Below are 22,533 nucleotides of genomic sequence, written 5' to 3'. Positions count from 1 at the left end.
AAATTGACCATGTTTTAGTTTCTTACAAATGTGTAGGAAAATTATCAAGCTTCTATATAATTTAATTTTAACCCAAACTATATAATATTTGCATTGAAATCCCTTAATCGGGTCCATCACATGGTGCTAGTGATTTAAAACTATATAGTATAATTAATTTGTATAACTTTCTTTAATTACATTAAAGTCCCTTAATTTCTGAAATTAATATATAATATTGATTAAAAAATAGTGAATACATAGTACATTCGTCTCACAACTTTAGCAAATAAAATTTAGTATAATTTAAATAACCCCGTAAATTTTGACGGGTGTTACACTAGTGACTAGTCTAGATTGGTAGTCGACGGCTCGACGCTCATCGAGAATAAAAAATACCGCAAAACAATAATCGTCAAACGAACACATACGAGAAAAGAAAAATGAAGGTGTTTCGAAATGCGTACATGAGAGTAGCACTCTGCCACATAAACCCTAACCCCTCTCTAAACCCACTTCCCTTGTTCAACCACCACCATCCTCCTCCTCCGTTTCTTTCTCCTCTCCGAAACGCCCCGTTTCGTTTCTTCAACAAACCCTACTCCTCCTCCTCCTCCTCCTCCTCCTGTATCCCTGCAATGGAGGCCCAGTTCGAGAACTTCAGGACCCACCTTCACGATTCCAGCAATTTGCGAGAGAGGATTCGAAATGTTGCCTTGGAAATCGAGTCTGCTGCTAGAATTATGCATGCTAATCTTCTTCTTGTTCATCAATCTCGTCCTATTACTGGTATATTTTGAGTTACTCTCTCCGTCCCTATCGTTTTTTTTGTTAGGGAGTGTTTTAATCGAAGGTAAACAAAGGAATGAGACGGAAAAAGTATTTGTTAATGTTTTCGGTTCTTTATTTAATTTTGTTTGTGTGACTAAAGTACAAAATGTGGGTTTTTGTGGTAGTTTAAGCAGTATTTGGAAAATGGAAACCATCTATAAGCGTTTTGTAGGCTATCATTGAGGTTGTAGTTTTAACAGTTAATGATTTGACCTGAAAATGGTTCGATATGCAACCCCCTACAGTCGTATTCTGATTGGATTATTTTTGTTTATTGATACTCAAAAATGTTGTTAGAAAAGTTGCTAATCTTACATTCATTTGAATTTGTTTGATGAATGTGATGGTATATCGGAACTTGTGGTTGGCATTGGTCCACGGATAAGTAGTACGGAGTACATATTATTCTTACCGGGTTCTGTCTCTTATTTGTATAATACAGAGGTGTTGGAGAAGGGTAATACTCAAATCAGTGTGATTAAGGAGAATTTCAGCCGGCTTGCTGAAATTTTAAAAGAGTGTCCTGGACAGTACTACAGGTTAGCAACTCAACAGTTGGTAGTTGAGTTTTGGCTATTAGTATTTCTGTCAGGATGAATGGAATTGTTTTGTGACATTGTAGTTTGCTTAATCTATAGGTATCATAATGATTGGAGGAGCGAGACTCAGACAGTTGTCTCATTGCTTACTTTCATGCATTGGCTAGAGACCGGAGTTCTGCTTATGCATCCCGAGGCGCAAGAGAAGCTTGGATGTATGGTTTAATTATCTTCTTTATGTTCTGTTGCTTGATACTGTCTGGCAGTATGCCGAATAGGCCAATAGGGTGAACGTGAGCGTTGTTTATGATCATCTTTTATTTCTATAAAATTGTCAATGTAGATAGTTATGGTCCATGATGTTAGGACTCGGCATGACCACGTTTTTGATGTGTGGACTACTTCACTACCTACTTGTTCATGTTATCCTTTTGTTTGCTGGACATAATAGCCTTTTGGCTGTCTAATGTGGTGAATGTTTTTGTTTCCTTATTATGCAGTGAATACTCCTGATTTTGGTCTGGACATTGAAGATTATCTAGTTGGTGAGAACTTCCTATGCATCTTATCTAAGTATCTACTTCATGTCGTGACTCCATTAATCTAGACATAAATTATACACTTGTTTTTCTGGCTGGTGTGCCTCACTCCCTTTCCTTTTTCCTTTTTTTCCTTCCTGTGTTCTCTTACCAATCTGGATGCTAATTTCGACTTGGAAACAATTCTGGATTGATAAAGCTCACACACTACCTCATGGAGATTAGTTTCTCGTCATTTTATTTATTTAGTTATTTCAATCACAGGGTTAGTTCAAGGAGTCAAAAATGGTTTTGGGAAAAGCACTAAGGCCCTGTTCTTTTGGACTTAATTTCAGTTCTAATAAGTTCAGTTCAGCTCCATTAAGTTAAGTTCAGTTCAGCTCCATTCAATTCAGTTCAGATCAGATCAGTTCATATTATTTTATTTCAACATTAATATTATTATTCTTATTTTATATTCTTATTGATATCATTATTATTATTATATTAATTTATTTACTATTGTTAATATTATTATTATTATTATATTTATTATATTACTATTATATTTATTAATAATTAATTCATATTGTTTATATTATTATATTTATAATTAATATATTTATTATTATTATTATTATAATATTATATTTAATATTATTATATTAATAAGTTATTATATTATATTTATTATTTTATTAATATATTCATTATTATTAATATTATTAATCACATATTTATTATTATTATTATTATTATATTCAATATTATTATATTAATAAGTGATTATGTAATTATATTAGACCTATTATTATTATTATTTATATTATTATTATATTATTTATTTTTTAGTTATTATTATTATTATTATTAATATATTATATTATTATTAATAATTTTATCATTTATATTACTAATACATTATTATTATTATCACTATATTTATTATTATATTACTATTTTATTTTTTATATATCTTATTAGATTATTATTATTATTATTATTATTATTAATGAATAATATTATATAATATTTATTATTATTATTGGTATTATTGTTGTTATTATTATTAGTATAATATTTTTATTATTATTTCAGTTCAGCTCCGTTAAGTTCAGTTCAGCTCCATTAAGTTCAGTTCAGTTCAGACAATTTCAGTCCAAAAGAACAAGACCTAACTAGGCAGACTGCTTTTTTTTTTCTTTTTTTAAATTTTTTCAAAAATTTTTACCAAAATTGTTGCCATTTTGCACTTTTCATTATGTTCCAAGTCAAAAGTATTTGAGACAAAAGAGGGAAACCATTTCTTGGACCTTTCATATGAAGGCACTTGATGAGTTGATCTTTTTTGCCGTTGCTAGATGACTGCTATTATCCCACGTGAGATTTTTCGTTCCTTTTCACTTGCACTTACCAAAGATCTGCATAATACCGATAACCATTGTTTTATTATTTGTTTTCACGTTTGCAAAGGTTAAGTTTCATAAAAGATCAAGTGCTGCATATTTGGAGGGCTTCAACATCAGTAATAGCTTAAACATTTGGCAACCAAATAAATTTGTTTTCCTCGTGCGTCATGTATCTTTGTTCGACAGCCTAAGTCACATTTTGTTTCTGTGTTTGTATGTAGTCCAAAATAATTTAGGATTGGGTAACATTAACCATCATAAAGTTCCATTATTACAATGTAGCAACATTAAATGATTCCTCAATTGGCTTTGTGCACTTCATTTGGTTATCTTTGGAACAACGTATGTGACTATGTGTTATGAGCTTAACGGTAATGTTGCTTATATGCCTCCCCTACGGTCCTACCTGCCATAGGCGAAGCCTTTTAAGGCACTGAGGTAACATTGTTGGAAGGATATTGTTCGCCAGTTTATAGAGTGGCAGTGGATATCCCAGCCCACCAGTCACTAGCAGTCCCCTTGACTGAACGTTGCTTGCTGGCTCGGGTGTATTATTTGGTTGGATAAGAAATTAGCTATTTTTCTGGTGAATGCACTCCTATTTGAGGTGTTATGTGCTAAATATGTTTTCTTTGGAGCAACTCCAATCTGAGTCTAAATTATCCTTTTCACTGTGTAAAGTAGTGTTGCATCATTGGTGTACTTTTTTTACATTGATTTTCCGTGGAGATATCTGTTTCCTCTAATCGCGTGAACTTCTAGCTATTGATAATTGTCTCGTATGTTTGTGTAAAAGAATGTTTTTAGCTCCTGGTCTTCATTTTTTGTTTCTGCTGTGTCTCGGAATGGCAATACTAGGCCCTTTGGACTCGTCATTGATTGAGGTGAAACAAAATTATCTAAGTGGCTCACGATGGGCTATGGCTGAGACAGAGGTCTGAATGTCTGGTATTAACCACCCTTAGACAGCTTTGTGGTGTGCTGATATAGGCTCAAGTCCACCTAACTGGCATTGATGTGTTCATTTTTCACTCAGTTTTGAAAATAAATTAATTATTGTTCCTTCTATCTTATGTTAATGTTTCAATCCACAATCTAGGTGAGCAGGATGCATGTCCTTCAATCAAAATGTTTTCTGGTGGCAGATTTTTATACTCCTGCATGATTTGAGTTTATGTTATCATCTTGTAAATGTAGTTTCTTAATTTGCACACACAAGTGTGTAAGCGTGTTTTCAAAAATATATTTATAAAGCTGAGGTATATGAATGATGTGCAATGTGGGGAAAGTCTCTTAACACTACGACAGAAGAAAGAATTTGTCAAACAAAGTTACAAAGCTACTCAACATGACGAACCTAAAGTTTTGGAATAGGATATAAGGAAATTTGAAACCGCCGATTAATTATGAGAATGAAAGTATTCATAAAGGTTTTCTTAATAAGATTAGATGTGTTAGTATTCGTCCCTCTCCTTTTATCTGTGAGCATATGTTACCCTCTTAAGTCTTACCACACTTTCTCTTTACTTGCTAAAAGATATAATCTGCAAAACAATGAAGAGCTGTCTGCAAGGTGGGTTTGGGGAACATTCCCCTCTTATCAATTCAGTTGAAGTGGGTTGAAATGTAGAACATTTAGGGGTGAATGCCATAGTTCTCGATTGTGAAAGTCATCTATGCAAGTTTAAGAATGGCGGATTGGAAGTCAGTGGATTGATGTTTGACATCAGCTTATCGGCTCTTGAAAACCTATCTTTTGTCGTCATGATAGGCTGACTATAGGGTTATGCAAGATATTCATATCTATCAAGTATCTTCACAATATGTTTTTTTTTTGTCAGTAAACAACTGATCACGAATGCAACTGGTTTGCCACTAAGAGCAAACTGGGAAGTTGCTCTAGATTTAAGGTGAAGTTAAAGATCTGTTTGTTTTGATGATTAAACTGTGATAAAAAAAATAAAAACCTAATAAAAAAATTACTGTAGATAGGAAGCGAAATGGAGAAGGTGGGGTGGGGAGTTGTATCCTAGGGGTCAGGGGCGAAGCTACCTAGTAGCAAGGGGTGGCGGTCGCTACCCCAAACTTTAAAAAATTGGTTTAGAAGACGGATTTTTGCTACCCCAAATATTGTTGAATAGATGATAAGTAAATGTTATCTCATTAAATATATAATAGACATTGTGGTTCAATGGTAAAGACTTTGGTTTCCAACCTAGTGCCTTGGGTTCGAATCCCACTATCTGCATATTCCATTTTAAATTATTTTTTTTGCTACCCCGGAAATTAAATCCTGGCTTCGCCCCTGCTAGGGGTATCTGTTTTCTTCAAAAGAGGCGAGTCTATTAGCATTGAGCTCTGCTTTTCATATATGGAATAATGAATTTGTTCTGTTGATCTTTCGACCACTAGTGATTTAGTTACTTGTTTATTTGGCTGACATATAATTACATACTAATCTTAGATATTTTGCTTTCTGCAGGGGTGTGTTTTATGTCCAATGAGCTGGTAATTTGTTTCTCAATTTAGACTTCATTGCCTATTAGATAATCTTTGTATTTTCTACTGTTGCATGAAGATATCGGATCGTATATATTCAGTCAATTATTAGAAGGAACTCTGCTTTTTTTTTTTTTTTTTTTTTTTCCTGAGTAACTAAAAGGGACTCTGTTGAAACAGTAGCTTTTGTCAGTGTCCCAGCCAGGTGGCTGTTTTTATTATCAACATTTGTTTTGGCTTTAGTCTCTTATTGTGTCTCTAACTTTGGTTAATGTTGTTTAGTCTTAGGTGGATGCAATTCTAGTATTGAAATGGCAGCTATAGCCTTTACGTATACAATGTTTTTGACAAGCTTTTGTGTATAATTATATTCCTTGTTTACCATGTACGGAGAATGAGATTTTCTATGGTGTGTTCTTGTGTTTTTTTAAGATTCTACTCTTTCCGTCTCGTTCATTTGTTTACCTTTGATTAAAATACTCCTCGGAATGAATATAAAGGTAAACAAATGACTGAGACGGAGGGAGCATTTGATACGCCCTCAGATAGAGCTAGCTTTAGCTGACCCGACCCGAGGAACCCGACCCGTCACAACCCGAAAATTGGGTGACCCGAAACCGACCCAACCCGATCCGATAACCGATAACATCCTTATTTTTTCCAACCCGAACCCGACCCGACCCGTGACCCGATATTGACTCAACCCGATATATGACCCGATAATGAATTAGCTTAATAATTGTGTAAATAAGACCAAATTGACATTAATCTTAATTATTTTCACTTAAAATTACAATTAATACACCTACACGTTTAAACATAAAATTACCCATCTAAAACTAAATACATAAGAGAAAATATATGCTTATAATCTGACCCAATACTGACCCAACCCGACTTGTCACCCGTTGATGACCCGACCCGAAAACGACCCGACATGAACCGTAACCGACCCGGCCCGCCGCTAACCCGTCACAACCCAAACCCGATATGACCCGACCCGCTTTGACCCGACCCGTAACCGACCCGAGTGACCCGATTGCCACCTCTAGCCTCAGACCCAATTAAATATTCCTTCAACATAGCTAAGTGTTCTATTCCATCTCTTTTACCTGCCACTCAGGTATATAGGAATGTTTTGTTGAGTCATCAAATACTTGGCAATTATGATTCACATTTCACAAGAAATGTTTTTGTCAACAATGAAAGATTGGTGGATTAGTCATAGAATTTTTTTAAAAAAAATAGGAGTATTCTACAGAAGAACCCGTATTTCATTTGTTAGAATAAAGGTGTAATCTGCCATTCTTCTCTTGCTGCAGCCTCGATATGTGGTGAACAGAGTAACATACGGAGACTATGATTCACCAAGGAAGGTGTTAAACTTTTTAACCGAGCTTCATGCCGCCTTTAGGATGCTTAATCTTCGTAATGACTTTCTGCGCAAGAAGTTTGATGGTGCGTTGATTTGTTTTTTCATTAGAAAAATCCAGGCCATGGAGTTTTGCTCTTTGTATTTCTCTATATTGATTTTGAGAAGTTGTGTGTGTTCTTCTGTATCCTCTGTACAGGTATGAAATATGATTTGAAGAGAGTCGAAGAAGTTTACTATGATGTGAAGATCCGAGGTTTATCTGACAAAGCAGATTCAACAGAAAATCAAGGAGTCCAAGGGCAACCCCAAGCCTGAAAATATGTTGGAATGGTGGCTTTTTGGTATCATCTATCCATATCTTGGTTGTCGAAGCTGTGACTATTGTCTGCTAAGATAGATATCGTGATAACTAGACTTCTGATGTTAATTAGTGCAAATGTGTGCAAAATTTTCCGGCTAGTTCTTTCAGTCTGTCCAAGCCTAGTAAACAACCTGAAGTTTTTTCTGTCAACTGTCATTTGTGATATGTATGATCGTGCAGAGAGCTCGGTTGTAGATAGAACATCTTATGAATGAATATCAAAACTCAAAAGGATGAAATATGACTATCGATGATCCTTGCTACTAGAGCTCTGGCAATTGAATCAATGGGTTTTATCTTACCAGGTTAGGGATGTTGTCGTACTAGTAACAACCTTTGGGCCAAGCCAGGTTCAGGTTTGGTCGATTATTTGAACAGGTTGTGTTTGTTTTCCGTGTCATTTCATCGTGATTTTGAAGTTGCAAGTGACAATTTCATATTAAGCCCATTTACTTATGTTGGTTCTTTTAAGTTTAAAAGTAATTAATCATCTACTTGATCTCGTATTACTTCATTGTTGAGTCATCAGGCGGATTGAGGCGTTACACAGCCATGGACCATCATAGGTAGGTTGGTTAAGTTAGAGATGGCTTTGATGAATTATGCTGTCATACTGTCATCTGCTAAGTCTCCTTTGATTAATTATAATCCATCACCAAGTTTATGCTATTCATGAATCATGCTATACCTCCCCTTGTTTGATTTTAAAGCAACCGGTGACATGATTTTTGATGGATTTAGGTGGCAATGGTTTTAATTTTGTAATTTTATTCATCGTAGTAGATGGAGTTAGTTGGTACAAAGAATGTACTAGCCCTAAATATGATGGGAGAGATTGGTAAGGGATCGATTTTAGATCGTTGACGAATTGGTGAATGCACGGTTTATTAAAATATGTTTCTATCTATTTTTATTTTATAAAATATTGATAATTTCATTTTACAAAAGTAGAAGTGAACAAGATTTAGGCTAGTGGACCAATGCGTATTTTAAACATAATATGTTTCAAAATAAATCTTTGCTTTCAAAATTGTAAATGAAGATAATTGGATTGAATTGAATAGTGGCTAACGAGTAGTTCTGACAAATTAGTTAACTTAGTTGCGATTTTGGCCGGTCAGTTTTGGGTCTCTTCAATAAGAGGCAAACCGTAGGTTAAATTTGGGTTAGGTTAAGTCAATTTGGGTTTAAGGTCATATTCACATTCTACACTTAAAGTTAATTTCAAGTCTCGGATCAGCCTTTTCAATTTATTAATCTCATTTTCATACCTACATTGTTTAATATATACCACTCCATCCAACTCCACTCTATCTATTTATGTTTTGCACAAATATTAAGAAGGGTGGGGTTGGGTGGACAATATTGTAAATAAGTAATGAATATAATGTAAATAAGTGGGGTATGGGTGGAAAAGAGTGGAGTTTGATGTAGAAGTAGTGGGGGTATGAGTGACATGTTGAACTTGATAGTCCATCATGATTATCAGTTGATCAAATTTTAAAGTTTAGAGAGAATTGATGAGAACAATGAGAGAAAGGAGTTGTGTGAATAATACTTGCTTTTGATTATTGTGAATAGAGTTGATACAATGTATGAGATAACATTAGCTTATATACAAGTTGTTAAACCGACTTAAGGAGAGAATAACAACCCCTAACTAACTTATAACAAACTTTTGGCTAAGTTTGTTAGCATGTATTCCCTCAACCCACGCCCCCCCCCCCCCAACCCCCAAGTTGGAGGGTGTAACAACAGACCCAACTTGGATTGAAGTAGATTGTGTCGAGGTCTATGTAAAGCTTTAGTAAAAATGTCAGCCGGTTGCTGCTTGGTAGGAACATAGGAAAGACTGATGAGCCCTGCCTGGAGTTTCTCACGCACGAAATGACAGTCAAGATCAATGTGTTTTGTACGCTCATGGAAGACAGGGTTCTTGGCAATGTGTATAGCAGCCTGGCTATCACACTTTACAGGAATAGGCAAGATATCAGTGACATCAAGTTCATGTAGGAGTCTGCTCAACCATGCTAGTTCTGCAGTGAGCTTTCTTAAGGACCTATATTCTGCTTCAGCAGAAGATAAAGACATTGTTTGTTGTTTCTTAGATTTCCATGAGATAAGTGATCCTCCCAAGAAGAGTAAAAATCCACTGATAGACCTCTTGGTTTCAGGACAGGTTGCCCAGTCAGCATCACAAAAACCTTCAAGATGATAAGATGCTGTTGTATTCAAGAGAATGCCTTGATTGAGATCTTTGGAAATGTACTTCAAGACATGGAGAGCAAAATGACTAACAAAGTCTTGATCCTCGGGAAATGCCATGAATCGGCTAAGCAATCGAATCGCAAATGCAATATCAGGCCTTGTGTTTGTAAGATAGTTTAGTTTTCCAACAATTTTCCTGTAGTCTGCTAGATTGGGTATTAGATTTCGAATCAAAGATTCACCTTAGTGTGGCATCCAAAGGACTATTAATGTGCCTTGCATCCGCACAAATGAAATTCTTTAAGTAGTTCAGTAGCAAACTTTCTTTGTGTGATAACCATACCACTCTTAACTTTGGTGAACTCCATTCCCAGAAAATAATTTATGCTTCCTAAGTCTTTAATCTTGAAAGCATCATCCAAATATTGCTTGAGACTTTCAATTTCTTGAGTATTGTCTCCAATCATTAGTATATCATCAACATAAATGGCCAGGTAAACAACCTTGCCATCTGTCTTCTTTGAGAAAAGAGAATAATCATTCAAGGACCGCTGATATCCTTTCTTTCTTAGTGCTTGACTAAGCTTAGCATTCCATTGTCGAGAGGCTTGTTTTAAGCCATATAGAGACCTTTCTAACTTGCAAACCATATTTGGTTGAGAAACCTCTAAACCAGGAGGGACCTTCATATAGACCTCCTCATGTAAATCTCCATGCAAAAATGCATTATTAACATCTAGTTGGCTTAATTGCCAACCTTTCTTGACTGCAACTGCAACCAGTGTCCTGATGGTTGTCATTTTTACAATAGGAGAAAATGCTTCATTGTAGTCAATACCCTCCTTCTGAGTAAAACCCTTGACTACTAATCTGGCCTTGTACCTCTCAATGGTACCATCAGATTTGTGTTTGACTTTAAAGACCCATTTGCAAGAGATAGCTTTCTTGCCAGTGGGAAGAGGAACTAGTGACCAGGTTCAATTGACCTGTAAAGCCTTGAATTCTGCTGCAATGGTTTCTTGCCATTCAGGATACTTGGCTGCCTCAGCATAATTTCGTGGTTCTTGTATAGGGAAATTGTATACCAGAGACAGATGCACAAAAAGAACTAGGAAAAAAAACATTCTCACACAAGGATGTTAGTGTATGACAACAAATAGAATTACATGATCTTTTATGTGGACAAACATAGTCCTGTAAATAAGAAGGTGGCCTGACAGACCTGGTGGAAACTCTTAGATTGTTTTGCACTGTAGTATTATGACCTGCTTGTGTATTAGTTAAAATAGCAGTAGAATTTTGAGAAACATCAGAATTTTGAGAAACATTAGAATTTTGAGGAATAGTTGTGTTTGGTGAAGCATTAGAAGTAGAATGAGTATTATTTTGAACCTGATCTGGTATGGTAAAACTTGGTTCTGTGAGAGAGTCAGTAACAGGTACAGGTATGTAATTAGCATCAGTATGTGCAACGTAAGGAAAAATATGTTCATGGAAGATGACATCTCGAGAATAAATGATGGCTTTAGTTTCCACATTCAACAATTTATATGCTTTCTTTCCATAAGGGTAAGCTAGAAACACACAAGAAATGGACCTAGGTGCAAATTTATCTCTACCAAGTTTGTTTGTTGAAGCATATACAAGGCACCCAAAACTTCTCATGTGAGTTAAACTGGGAGCTGTACCAAATAAAACTTGGAAATGAGACAAACCTTGTAGAATTCTTGTTGGCAATCTATTGATAATATAAGTAGCAGTAAGAATGCATTCACCCCAATATTTAGTAGGCAAATTTGATTGAAATTCCAAAGCCCTAGCTCTTTCTAATAGGTGTTTGCGTTTTCTTTCTACTACTCCATTCTGCTGAGGAGTATGTGTTGGAATAAGTGTCCTCCGACAATAATGCGATCACAACTGTTGATCATGATAATCACATGTTTAAATCTCATATTTAAGAATACATGTGGGAAGTAACATTTGATCAATGGTCCACACATATCGGTAATGATTGGTCGACTAGAGTTTGACATTACCGTAAATGCATTTACGACGGTGGTGATCAGTTGATCCCGTAAGGTCATACCTATAGGATGGTACTCTTAATTGAATATTTAATTGATCGTATGACGATACGAGTTAATTAAATTACTTAAATTGACGGACGATTTTGGAAGTAATATTTACGTGTCTCATTGTAATTTGATTAAATAAGATGCGGTCTAAGTGATCGAATTGTTCTATTACTTAGATGAAATTATTGTTTACGGAAACAATTGGAAATGAATGAATAATTTATTATAAATACAAGACGTTGTGATTTATAATTGATAAACCGTTTTGGTACAAGTAATTATGAATTACTAAGTCGATTTTGTACATTACGTATTTTTATTAATACGTTGATTTTTAATATGTTAAAAATACATGACAATTTCACATGACTAGTAACATGTGACAATTGACAAATGACAAAATATAAAATGGACCTCCCATTTTATGTAAGTGCCGAAAAATGGAGGGAGTATAATGTTTAAATTGTGTTAAATAATTAAGTGGAAAGCATAATGATTATAACTAGCTTGTAGCCATGCAAACCTAGTTTTTCTTGAGAAGAATTACAAGCTCATGCATTGGCTCTACTCTCCCCATGCCAACCGGTTTTCAAAGGGCCATTATAGAGGATTTTTCTCTCTAATAATTCATTCACTATTTTACATTATAATTCTAGTGTAAGATATATAATTTTACTCTCTACATCTTATGAAAAATTAGAGAGATAAAATCTCCAAAATCCTTCCTCTCTATACCGAAATAATAGAGATCAAAACAATAGTTTTTGGGTCAATTTTAGTAAGATTATAATTATTCTAGATGAAATAATAATAGTCTTTTAAGGGTCGTCTTGGGTATATGCTTTAAGGAGGGATTATATCTTTGAATCCTTGTTCTTCCATTTGTAAGGAAAGCTCAAGAACAAGTGAGAAGGAGAACTCACTTGTGCCCTAAATCCGAAACTACTATAGTAAGAATGACGATTTCTTCTCTTTTCTATTTTAGTTTGCATGCATAAGATCTAGTTTTAATTTTATGACTAAATTAAAATGTAACATATATGAATATGTTGAATAATGAGATTAAAAATTTCTAACAAGCGGTATCAAGAGCCTTAGGTTGTTTGCATGCAAATCGGTTATTGTTTTTCCGAGTTATAAGATTAACAAACAAAACTTATAAATTTGTGTTTATTATGAAATATCACGAAATTTATTTGCATGTTAAATTTTCTGTTCCTAAAATGTATTTAGAATATTTTGATTTATTTATGGATTTTATTGTTCATTTTATATAATAATGGCATTAAAATGTGGTTTTTATGATAAAAATATCATTTTTGGACTAAAAATAGCTAAACTTCGATTTTTATAGTGGTTTTTGGATATGTTTTCACATATATTATCTACTGATGGCCTGTTAATTTTCATAATAAAATAAGTTGTTATGCTCGAGATATGGATTTTTCAAGTTAAAATCGTATTTAAATGTGTAAATAGGTTAATATGAGTTATATTTCGAATCTGGTCATGAAAATTTAGTATGTTGTCACATGCAATTTTAAAAAATTTAGATTTATGAATTTATGAATTTTACAATCTGGTCATGAAAATTTAGCATGATTTATTAATTTTTGATTAAAAATCACATAAATAGTGATTTTAATTAGTAAAAATGCTAAAACATACTTCATGACTAAAGAAAAACGTCACATGTTGCATTTTATCATATATTTCAGATCTAAAAGTGAAAATTTGATGAATATAATTTTTTCTCATATTTTTAGGGTCAAAATAGATAAATCCGATAAACCGCAACATTGTTTTTCTCGATAAATTTTTGAAATTTTTAACCTAAGTTTTTAAACATTATGAGTGTCATGGTATTTTTCCAGAATGTTCATGAGTTTAAATTTCAAATTTTGAAATTATTTGAAATGTTTATGATTTAATTTGAAGTTTATGTCATAATTTTGTATTTTTGAGTCCATTTATGAACAATATTATGAAATCTAGGTTAATTATTGTCAAATGTTAGTGGAGACTAATTTTGTGTCCTAAGATGGTTAGGGTAATTAACTTGTACATAAATATGATTTTATGTAATCATTGTGATTTTTAAAAGGTTAAATCACGTAAATCCGTAAAAACCGATTAATATACGATATTGGCTCTTTAAAGGCGATTTAGCATAAAATTGGGCATGTTCATACATATTATAATGCTGCATTTTATTCATGATTGTCATATTTTAATTTTATGTAATTTTTGAATTATGTAAATTTACTTAGTATGGCCTTAGTTTTAATTGGTATTACCCGAAATGTATGGGAATATCGATTCGGTTGTAATTTATTGTGATCTCGTATCACCATTTTGTAATTTAATAGATTTATTTTTATTTTTAATTACAAATGTATAATAGGAAATTATGTAATTTATTTATTCCGGAGTACCTTGAAGACGGTGCCACTCGAAAAGGCGATCCATCAAAGAATGTTGCCTTGAAATGCGTGCCAAGACTGAAGTTCAAGGGACCAAAGGAGTTGGTTTCCGAATTTGTAATAGTTTATTAGATTTACTATTTTAGGAAGACCATACTAGGATTTTATTTATGCTTTGGATTTTATTTATATGTTGCATGCATTGCTAAATCGCCATAACTAAAACATGCATTATCATTTTATCGAGTTTATCGACCGTGTCAATTACAATTATTGTAGTTGACCGCTTTAGTTCACTTAAAACGTGATAGATAATAAATTGACATGACCTCTCGCTAAAATAAACAATTGAGACTTAGCCTTACCAAAAAGTAGAAACCATGACAACTTATTTCATGAAGGAGTGCGCTCGGCCCTACCGGGGTACAAGCCTTGTTACGTAGGGGAAGTGGGTGATAAATGTCTATCCACCGAATTCATGTTGATAAGGGATGAATCGGCCCTACCGTGCCCAAGTTGATGTGGATTTGGATCATGGACACATTTATTCGAAATTTGGATTGAGCTCAATGGAAGTATTTGTGACCGTAGTCGCATGTGTTCCGGGCTAAAGATAAATATTAATGTTATTTTATCGACCAAGAGTTCTAAAAGTAGAATCGATTAAAGCGTTAATCCACCGAGTTATATTGATAAGGGATGAATCGGCCCTACCGTGCCCAAGTTAATATGAATTTGGGTCTTGGAATCATTTATCAAAGTTGGGTAGAGGTCACTAGATAAATGCAATAAAACTTGTTTAAATTAAATTTACAAGTATTATTATTATTGTGAAAACGACAAATATTTTATTCCTTCTATTTTCGTTTTGTAGACCACTTTTATTTCTCATAACAAATGGCCGCACCAAACACCAACGCCGCACCTCTCACTAATGTTTCATGGCTCCGATCCTTCATGGATCGTTGTAAACTTGAAAAGAATGGGCCAAATTTCTCCGATTGGGATGCCCAACTCAAATTAGCCGCCCAAGGTGACGACAAGCTTCGTTACCTAACCGAGGCCTCTCCACCCGAACCTAATGCTAGGTCAAGTGCCTCCACTAGGGAAGCATATGAGGCTTACCACAAAGAGTCCGCCGCAATGAAAAATGTGTTGATTTTTGCGATGGAGGCGGATCTCCAAAGGAGAGCCTTTAAAATGGGCACCGCTTATGAAATCTATTCCAAACTTGTGACAATGTTTTCGCAAGCTCCGAGGATCGTCCAATATGAGGCGGCCTCGGCATTCTTTGATCTCGATTTTAAGGAGGGCCAAAAGGTTAGCCCTCACGTGCTCAAATTGTTGGAGCTAGTCGAGACATTGAAACTTCAAAAGGTTGAAATCCCCAAAGAGCTCATTGTAGATAGGATTCTACACTTCTTATCCAAAGTCAAAGCATATGTTCAATTCCGGGTGAATTTTAACATGCAAGACAAGGACGTGTCTCTTGAATAGTTGCACACGTTACTTGTACAAGCCGAAAGAGATATGGGGTTAAATGTTAACCTACCTAAGGACGTGCTTAATATAAGCACTAAGAGCAAAGGGAGGTTCAAAAAGAATGGGAAAAAGGGTAAGAGGCAAGCTCCCATGTCCACCAAGGCTAAGACTTTTGAAGCTAGAACTTCCAAAACCAAGAAGGGTCCTCTTGACAAATGCCATTATTGTAATGGTGTTGGACATTGGAAGAGGAATTGTTCCAAGTACCTTGGTGACATCAAAGCTGGAAAAATCACTCCAGTAGGTAAATGACTATCCTTTCTTTTATGTTTCTAATTCAACTATGGTATTTTGATACAAATTTGTGATAATGTATCCCCTTTTTATTGTAAATAGGGCCTCCTCCAAGCAAAGACAAAGGAAAAGAAAAGCAAGCTTGAGAAATCATCAAGGAGCTAGGAGTAGCTTCCAATGAAGCTTGGTTTTTATTATTGTCTTATTTTAAGTTGTGTTTCGGATTTTTAGAACTATTTTGATTTCCGTGTTCGACATGGAAATGGTTGATCCTTTCTAAACAATGGTTGTATTTTGGATTATGGTGGCTTGGTTTGCAACCCAAGTCACCCCTTTTATCGTATTTCTTTGTTCTAAAAAAATTGTCTTTATATGCTTGCACATAGAAACATATGATCATCTACTTAAAGTGATCCAATAGACAACTATAATGATGGGATTCATTATATGTCCACAAGCTTAAGGCTTGTGTATGATCAATTATAAAGTGACGTTGAGTTGATGAACTCTTCTAAAGAAATGTCAATTACCAAGTACACTCATCAAATTTAAAATCTATTAGTCAATCTATGAGATAGTCCTCCCTCTACTTCAAAATCATCACTTGTGTCTCATAAACTATCTTTGAATATTTAGTGTATTTATTTTAAAGATAGAGTGGGAGAAAAATGAAGAGACACAAAATACAAAGAATAATTTGTATGCTTGAGTAAATGAGATCTACGAAAGAAATAATGATTTGTATACCTAAATAAATAGTATACATGAATAGATGAGATCTATGGTCTCGAATTGATGAGATCTACATGACAAAAGAGACCAAGTGAAGTAATCAAAAGAATATGTTCGTAAGATAACTACACGAGGAGACCAAAATAAAGTTTTGATAGAAAATGACTAAAGAAGATAGATAATGAGTAAAGAAAAGTCTTAACTAGAGTTTTGGCTAGTTTATGAACAAAATATGACCAAGAGTTTCAATATTGATATTTACTTAAGAGCCTAGATGAAACAAAGTTGCAAAGAAAGATATGCCGATATCTACAAAAGCTAAGTTAATTGTTAACCACGCTAGTGTCATTACTTAACCTCATTATGAAAATGAAATGGTTAAACCTCCTTCCGGAAAAGGGCATTTTGAGAAGGACGTGTATTAAATGGTATTTCACATTTAAATAATGATATTGCTACGCATCATTATAAAAATGAATGAGTTAGAGATTAAAATCTCTATCCATAAAGTTTAAGACGGAAACCATTTCAAAATAGGTATTTTGAAAGGATATGTTGGGAACATATATGGTTTTAATCTTAATAACTTGGCAAAGGAAAATGTATTTCAATTCTTCAAATGTTTCGATTGAGTAGTCAATTGCAAAACATTTGGAATTAAGTGGGAGTTTGAAATTATCATGTGAAGACATGAAATTTAGTGGGAGCAATCATCTTGTAAAATTTATAACTCATTACTCATTGAGAATGACGAGCTAGTAATATCTTTCACAAAGAAGTGTTTGAGTTTTCAATTCTGGATGAAAATGGACTATGATGAATCCAATCACATCATGGGATGTTGGATAGGTATTGAGATATACACATCAAATCAACGAGAAACGTAGGTTATTCCTGTCAATGAAAATGGAATTACCATAAGCAGTCATGGTTATTCATTGAACCTGAGAATGGTTGATCACATGATTAAAGATTACTAATGTTTTCGCCATTAGAATAATCATGCACATGTTCAATAATAAATCATATGCTTAAGAGCATGATGAGTCATTGGCAAGCCATAGAAGAATCGTCATGAATTTTCGAGGAGAACTAATGAGATATTCTAGTGTTTGACAGAACACTCTGTTATGTGACAAGAAGTTGCACATATTGAAGTTCGAAAACGCGTAAGGATTTATGAAAATCCTAAACTATTCGAGCTAAAAGGAGAAATAAGAAGTTTGAAAAGATACTTGTTATAGTAAGAAGTTACTCAAAACTAATATTTTCTAATATGCTAGGACTTATGAGAAGTGCTAGGCTAATCATCTTGACAATTGTTGCAAGACCCTACAAAACGTATACCTAGTGCATTGCGAGTTAGTAGAACACTTGACCAGTACAAGTTATATCATCCACCATAATTCGTTGGTTATGTGATAAACAACAAGAAAGTTCTTTCAAGATAAAGAACCTGAACCTAGGTTGGGAACCTAGATGTGTACTTGGTAAGGTTCATGCTATGTGAGACAAACATGAAAATAAAGGAAAATGCAATTCAAGAGTTTGAACACATGGACACATGGTATGTTAAACTCAAGTTGCAAACGACTAGTGTTTGCACACTTACGACATACATCACAAGGTTGTAATATGGTATTAACTACCCGAATATGATGTCGACATTCGTCGTTTGAGTTATTAACTCACCATATACTTTGTTACATCCAAACGGGTTGTAGAGACAATTGAACCCCGTTAAAGTGAACACGGATTAGCATTGTATTCGCCCATAGTCACTTACATGAAGTGACGTCTCGAAGTGACTAGAGTGTGATGCGATTGATGGCAAGTTCAAGTGCCATGCAGTCATGTGAGATGACTAGTCGATCACATAGGCAGACTGTTAGGAACACTTTGTCGGGCCTTATGACCGCTTATAGAGTTCTGGCAAATTTATATAGCCTGGTCGTGGCGAGAGCTACTATAGTATTCTAATGAGTCGATTCTTTTGACTAAAGACTATTCGCCTAAGGTGGCACAGTTTCAGATTAAGTTTGATTTATGTTACTACGACCTTCGTAAATGGGGTCAAATGGGCATATTTTGGGTTATGATGGTTGTGGCTAGTCGAAGGGAATAAGTGCAATAGGAATTGTCCACCCCTTGTCAGGGTTATAACAATATCTCAGGGCCACTCGAGGAGTAATGAACTGGAAATGCGTGGCCACGCTCGGAAGGTATCCATGGTGGATAATTCCGGTCAATCAGTTATTCTCCAGATCGAGGAAACCACTCTCGATATGATCACTTGCAAGTACGACCTGAAAGACACCTTGCATTGAGTGGGAGATAGTAATAGGACAAGAGAATTGGTGACGCACACTTGTCGAGGACAAGTGGGAGAGTGTTGGAATAAGTGTCCTCCGACAATAAAGCGATCACAACTGTTGATCATGATGATCACATGTTTAAATCTCATATTTAAGAATACATGTGGGAAGTAACATTTTACAGTCAACTGGTCCACACATATCGATAAGGATTGGCTGACTAGAGTTTGACATTACTGTCGTACGACGGTGGTGATCAGTTGATCCCGTAAGGTCATACCTATAGGATGATACTCTTAATTGAATATTTAATTGATCGTATGACGATACGAGTTAATTAAATTACTTAAATTGACGGACGATTTCGGAAGTAATATTTACGTGTCTCATTGTAATTTGATTAAATAAGATGCGGTCTAAGTGATCGAATTGTTCTATTGCTTAGATGAAATTATTGTTTACGGAAACAATTGGAAATGAATGAATAATTTATTATAAAACAAGACGTTGTGATTTATAATTGATAAACCGCTTTGTTACAAGTAATTATGAATTACTAAGTCGATTTTATACATGACGTATTTTTATTAATACGTTGATTTTTAATATGTTAAAAATACATGACAATTTCACATGACTAGTAACATGTGACAATTGACAAATGACAAAATATAAAATGGACCTCCCATTTTATGTAAGTGCCGAGAAATGGAGGGAGTATAATGTTTAAATTGTGTCAAATAATTAAGTGGAAAGCATAATGATTATAACTAGCTTGTAGCCATGCAAACCTAGTTTTTCTTGAGAAGAATTACAAGCTCATGCATTGGCTCTACCCTCCCCATGCCAACCGGTTTTCAAAGGGCCATTATAGAGGATTTTTCTCTCTAATAATTCATTCACTACTTTACATTATAATTCTAGTGTAAGATATATAATTTTACTCTCTACATCTTATGAAAAATTAGAGAGATAAAATCTCCAAAATCCTTCCTCTCTATACCGAAATAATAGAGATCAAAACAATAGTTTTTGGGTCAATTTTAGTAAGATTATAATTATTCTAGATCAAATAATAATAGTCTTTTAAGGGTCATCTTGGGTATATGCTTTAAGGAGGGATTCTATCTTTGAATCCTTGTTCTTCCATTTGTAAGGAAAGCTCAAGAACAAGTGAGAAGGAGAACTCACTTGTGCCCTAAATCCGAAACTACTATAGTAAGAATGACGATTTCTTCTCTTGTCTATTTTAGTTTGCATGCATAAGATCTAGTTTTAATTTTATGACTAAATTAAAATGTAACATATATGAATATGTTGAATAATGAGATTAAAAATTTCTAACAGTATGGAAACAAGTTGTTTGATGAACTATTCCATTATCAAGAAGAAATTGAGATAAAACATTGCTAGTACCTAACTCAAAAGCATTGTCTGACCTGATGGTCTTAATCTTTCTTCTAAACTGAGTGTCAACCATGGCAATGAAACTTTTTATGAAAACAAAAGCATTACTTTTGCAGGATAAAAGATGAGTCCAAGTACACCTACTAAAATCATCCACAATAGTAAGGAAATATTTATAGCCATTATAAGTCTGAGTATGATAGGGACCCCATAAGTCAATGTGAATCAAATCAAATGGTGCAAAAGAGATAGAATCACTCAACTAAAAAGACAATTTATGTTGTCTAGCTTTAGCACAAATGAGACAAGAATAAAAATTACACTGTAGTTGCCTTAATTTGTACAAAGGTAGATGACCTAATCTGTGATGCCAGACAGTGCTAGAAACAGATGAAGTTGCTGAATTAGAACTATGCTTATTAGTGTTCTCAAGAAAATTAATGGTAATTTCAACAGAATTGGAAAAACTGTGTGTGTCGGTAAGATTGACACCAGGTTGCAGTAAGTATAGATCATTGTAGTTTTTACCAAGGACCAAGAGCCTCTTGGAAGAGTCCTGCAAATAACACATGTCATGGGTGAAGCTAACATTGGACCTAAGTTTCTTAGTAAGTTTTCTAATGTATAAAAGATTAATCTGAAAGTAAGGCACATATAACACATTTTGTAAAGAAAAGCCTGGAGTAACAGGAACAGACCCTATGTTGTTAATATACACAATTTGGCCATTAGGTAGGGATATGCTATAGGGTTTTTCTAAATGTCTAAGATCAGAAAATAATGCCTTATTGGAACACATATGATTACTTGCACCAGTATCAAGAATCCATGAATTTAGAAAAGCATTAAAATAGTTAGAAGTGACATTACCAGCAAAATTTGCTGCTGATGCAGGACCAGTAGAATGATTATTTAGATTCTGATTGTTGGCTAAACTTTGATTCTGTTCAATATCATTGGAAACTGGAGTTTGATAAGAGCCCTGAACACCATCTTGATTAAACACATTTGCTGCAAATCTTCTGTTCTTATTCTGCAGATGCTTCGATTATCGATTTTGTGTCCACTTTGTTACAAAGTATATGCAATAGGTGGACTCTGCCTCTGTGAATTTCGATCGGTAGACATCGATTGTATCCTGGAATGAAATTTTTTCCTTGTAAGTCTTTGCTTGAATTTCCAAAGTTATTGTTGTTGCCAAAATTGTTGTTGTTTTTCTTGTAATTCCCATTCTGAGGATGATTTGCCCCTCCTTGATGATTAAAACCTTGATTATTCTGATTATAACCAGAATTCTTGAATTGTCCAGGATTATTAGAAGAATTATTCCAATTGTTTCCCTTGTAATTTGTGTTCTTGACATATAAAGCTGCAGAATCTGGTTGGAATGTGACAGTGCTGTTGTGAATCTCCCTTTTCCCTTCTTCCTGTAGTAGACTATTGTATATGGAAGTGATCTTAGGTAAAGGGTTTTGCAACATATAGTGCCTCGTATGGTTGAATAGGAATAATTCAAACCCATTAAGAATTGGACAGCTCTTTGGTCTTCTTGAAACTTAAGTTGCTTATCCTTTGCTCCATAAGTACAAGTGCAAATACAGATAGGATTCATTCCCATACCATCAATTTCATCCCATATTGTCTTCAATTTAGTAAAATATGATCCTATTGTGTCATTACCTTGAGAAAAATCATTAAGCTTCTTCTGCACTCCATACAGCTGAGCTCCATTGGATTGTCCAAACCTTTCTTCTAATTCTACCCATGCTGCTCTGGCAGTGCTGCTGAAGAGAATAGATTTTGATATTTCTGGAGAAACACTGTTCAAGATCCAAGAAAGAACAGTGTCATTACAACTTTGCCAGAGTAAAGCAATAGCAGCTGTAGGAGATGGTCTGGGAATGGTGCCGTCAATGAAACCGACTTTGTTCTTGGCTGACAACGCAATTAACATCGCCCTTTTCCATCCACCAAACCCAGTACCATCAAAAGGGGTAGCAAGCAATTTGTTGCTCAGAGTATCAGAATGATGTATATAATGTGGATCATTCATGTTTATTTCTGTTAGCGAGGTTTCAGTTGCCAT

At 34.4% G+C, this 22,533-nt stretch overlaps 2 protein-coding genes across 2 annotated transcripts; one reads left to right on the top strand and one right to left on the bottom strand.

The window, feature by feature from the left end:
* Nucleotides 1-332: 332 nt before the first annotated feature.
* Nucleotides 333-7,791, top strand: LOC141592163 (uncharacterized). Its single transcript, XM_074412758.1, has 7 exons — nt 333-768; nt 1,253-1,349; nt 1,449-1,564; nt 1,850-1,894; nt 5,759-5,784; nt 7,098-7,233; nt 7,347-7,791. The coding sequence occupies exons 1-7, from the start codon at nt 423-425 to the stop codon at nt 7,463-7,465; spliced, it is 885 nt and encodes a 294-aa protein (XP_074268859.1). The 5' UTR covers nt 333-422; the 3' UTR covers nt 7,466-7,791.
* A 12,579-nt stretch (nt 7,792-20,370) lies between these two features.
* On the bottom strand, nt 20,371-22,533 carry LOC141590089 (uncharacterized). Its single transcript, XM_074410700.1, has 4 exons — nt 21,982-22,533; nt 21,695-21,874; nt 20,824-21,480; nt 20,371-20,709 (listed from the first exon to the last, which is right to left on the bottom strand). The coding sequence occupies exons 1-4, from the start codon at nt 22,531-22,533 to the stop codon at nt 20,371-20,373; spliced, it is 1,728 nt and encodes a 575-aa protein (XP_074266801.1).

The sequence above is a fragment of the Silene latifolia genome, chromosome 7, assembly GCF_048544455.1.
Source record: "Silene latifolia isolate original U9 population chromosome 7, ASM4854445v1, whole genome shotgun sequence".
Lineage (NCBI taxonomy): Eukaryota > Viridiplantae > Streptophyta > Magnoliopsida > Caryophyllales > Caryophyllaceae > Silene > Silene latifolia.
Note: the sequence above shows the minus strand (reverse complement) of the source record. Positions and strands in the feature narration are given on the sequence as shown.

Coding starts and splice junctions, on each gene's coding strand:
- LOC141592163 (XM_074412758.1), top strand. CDS start 423: ATGAAGGTGTTTCGAAATGCGTACATGAGAGTAGCACTCTGCCACATA. Junction 769..1,252: donor TCAATCTCGTCCTATTACTG/GTATATTTTGAG, acceptor TGTATAATACAG/AGGTGTTGGAGAAGGGTAAT. Junction 1,565..1,849: donor GGCGCAAGAGAAGCTTGGAT/GTATGGTTTAAT, acceptor CTTATTATGCAG/TGAATACTCCTGATTTTGGT.
- LOC141590089 (XM_074410700.1), bottom strand. CDS start 22,533: ATGGCAACTGAAACCTCGCTAACAGAAATAAACATGAATGATCCACAT. Junction 21,875..21,981: donor TTCAAGAAGACCAAAGAGCT/GTCCAATTCTTA, acceptor AGTCTACTACAG/GAAGAAGGGAAAAGGGAGAT. Junction 21,481..21,694: donor GTTTTAATCATCAAGGAGGG/GCAAATCATCCT, acceptor AAGCATCTGCAG/AATAAGAACAGAAGATTTGC.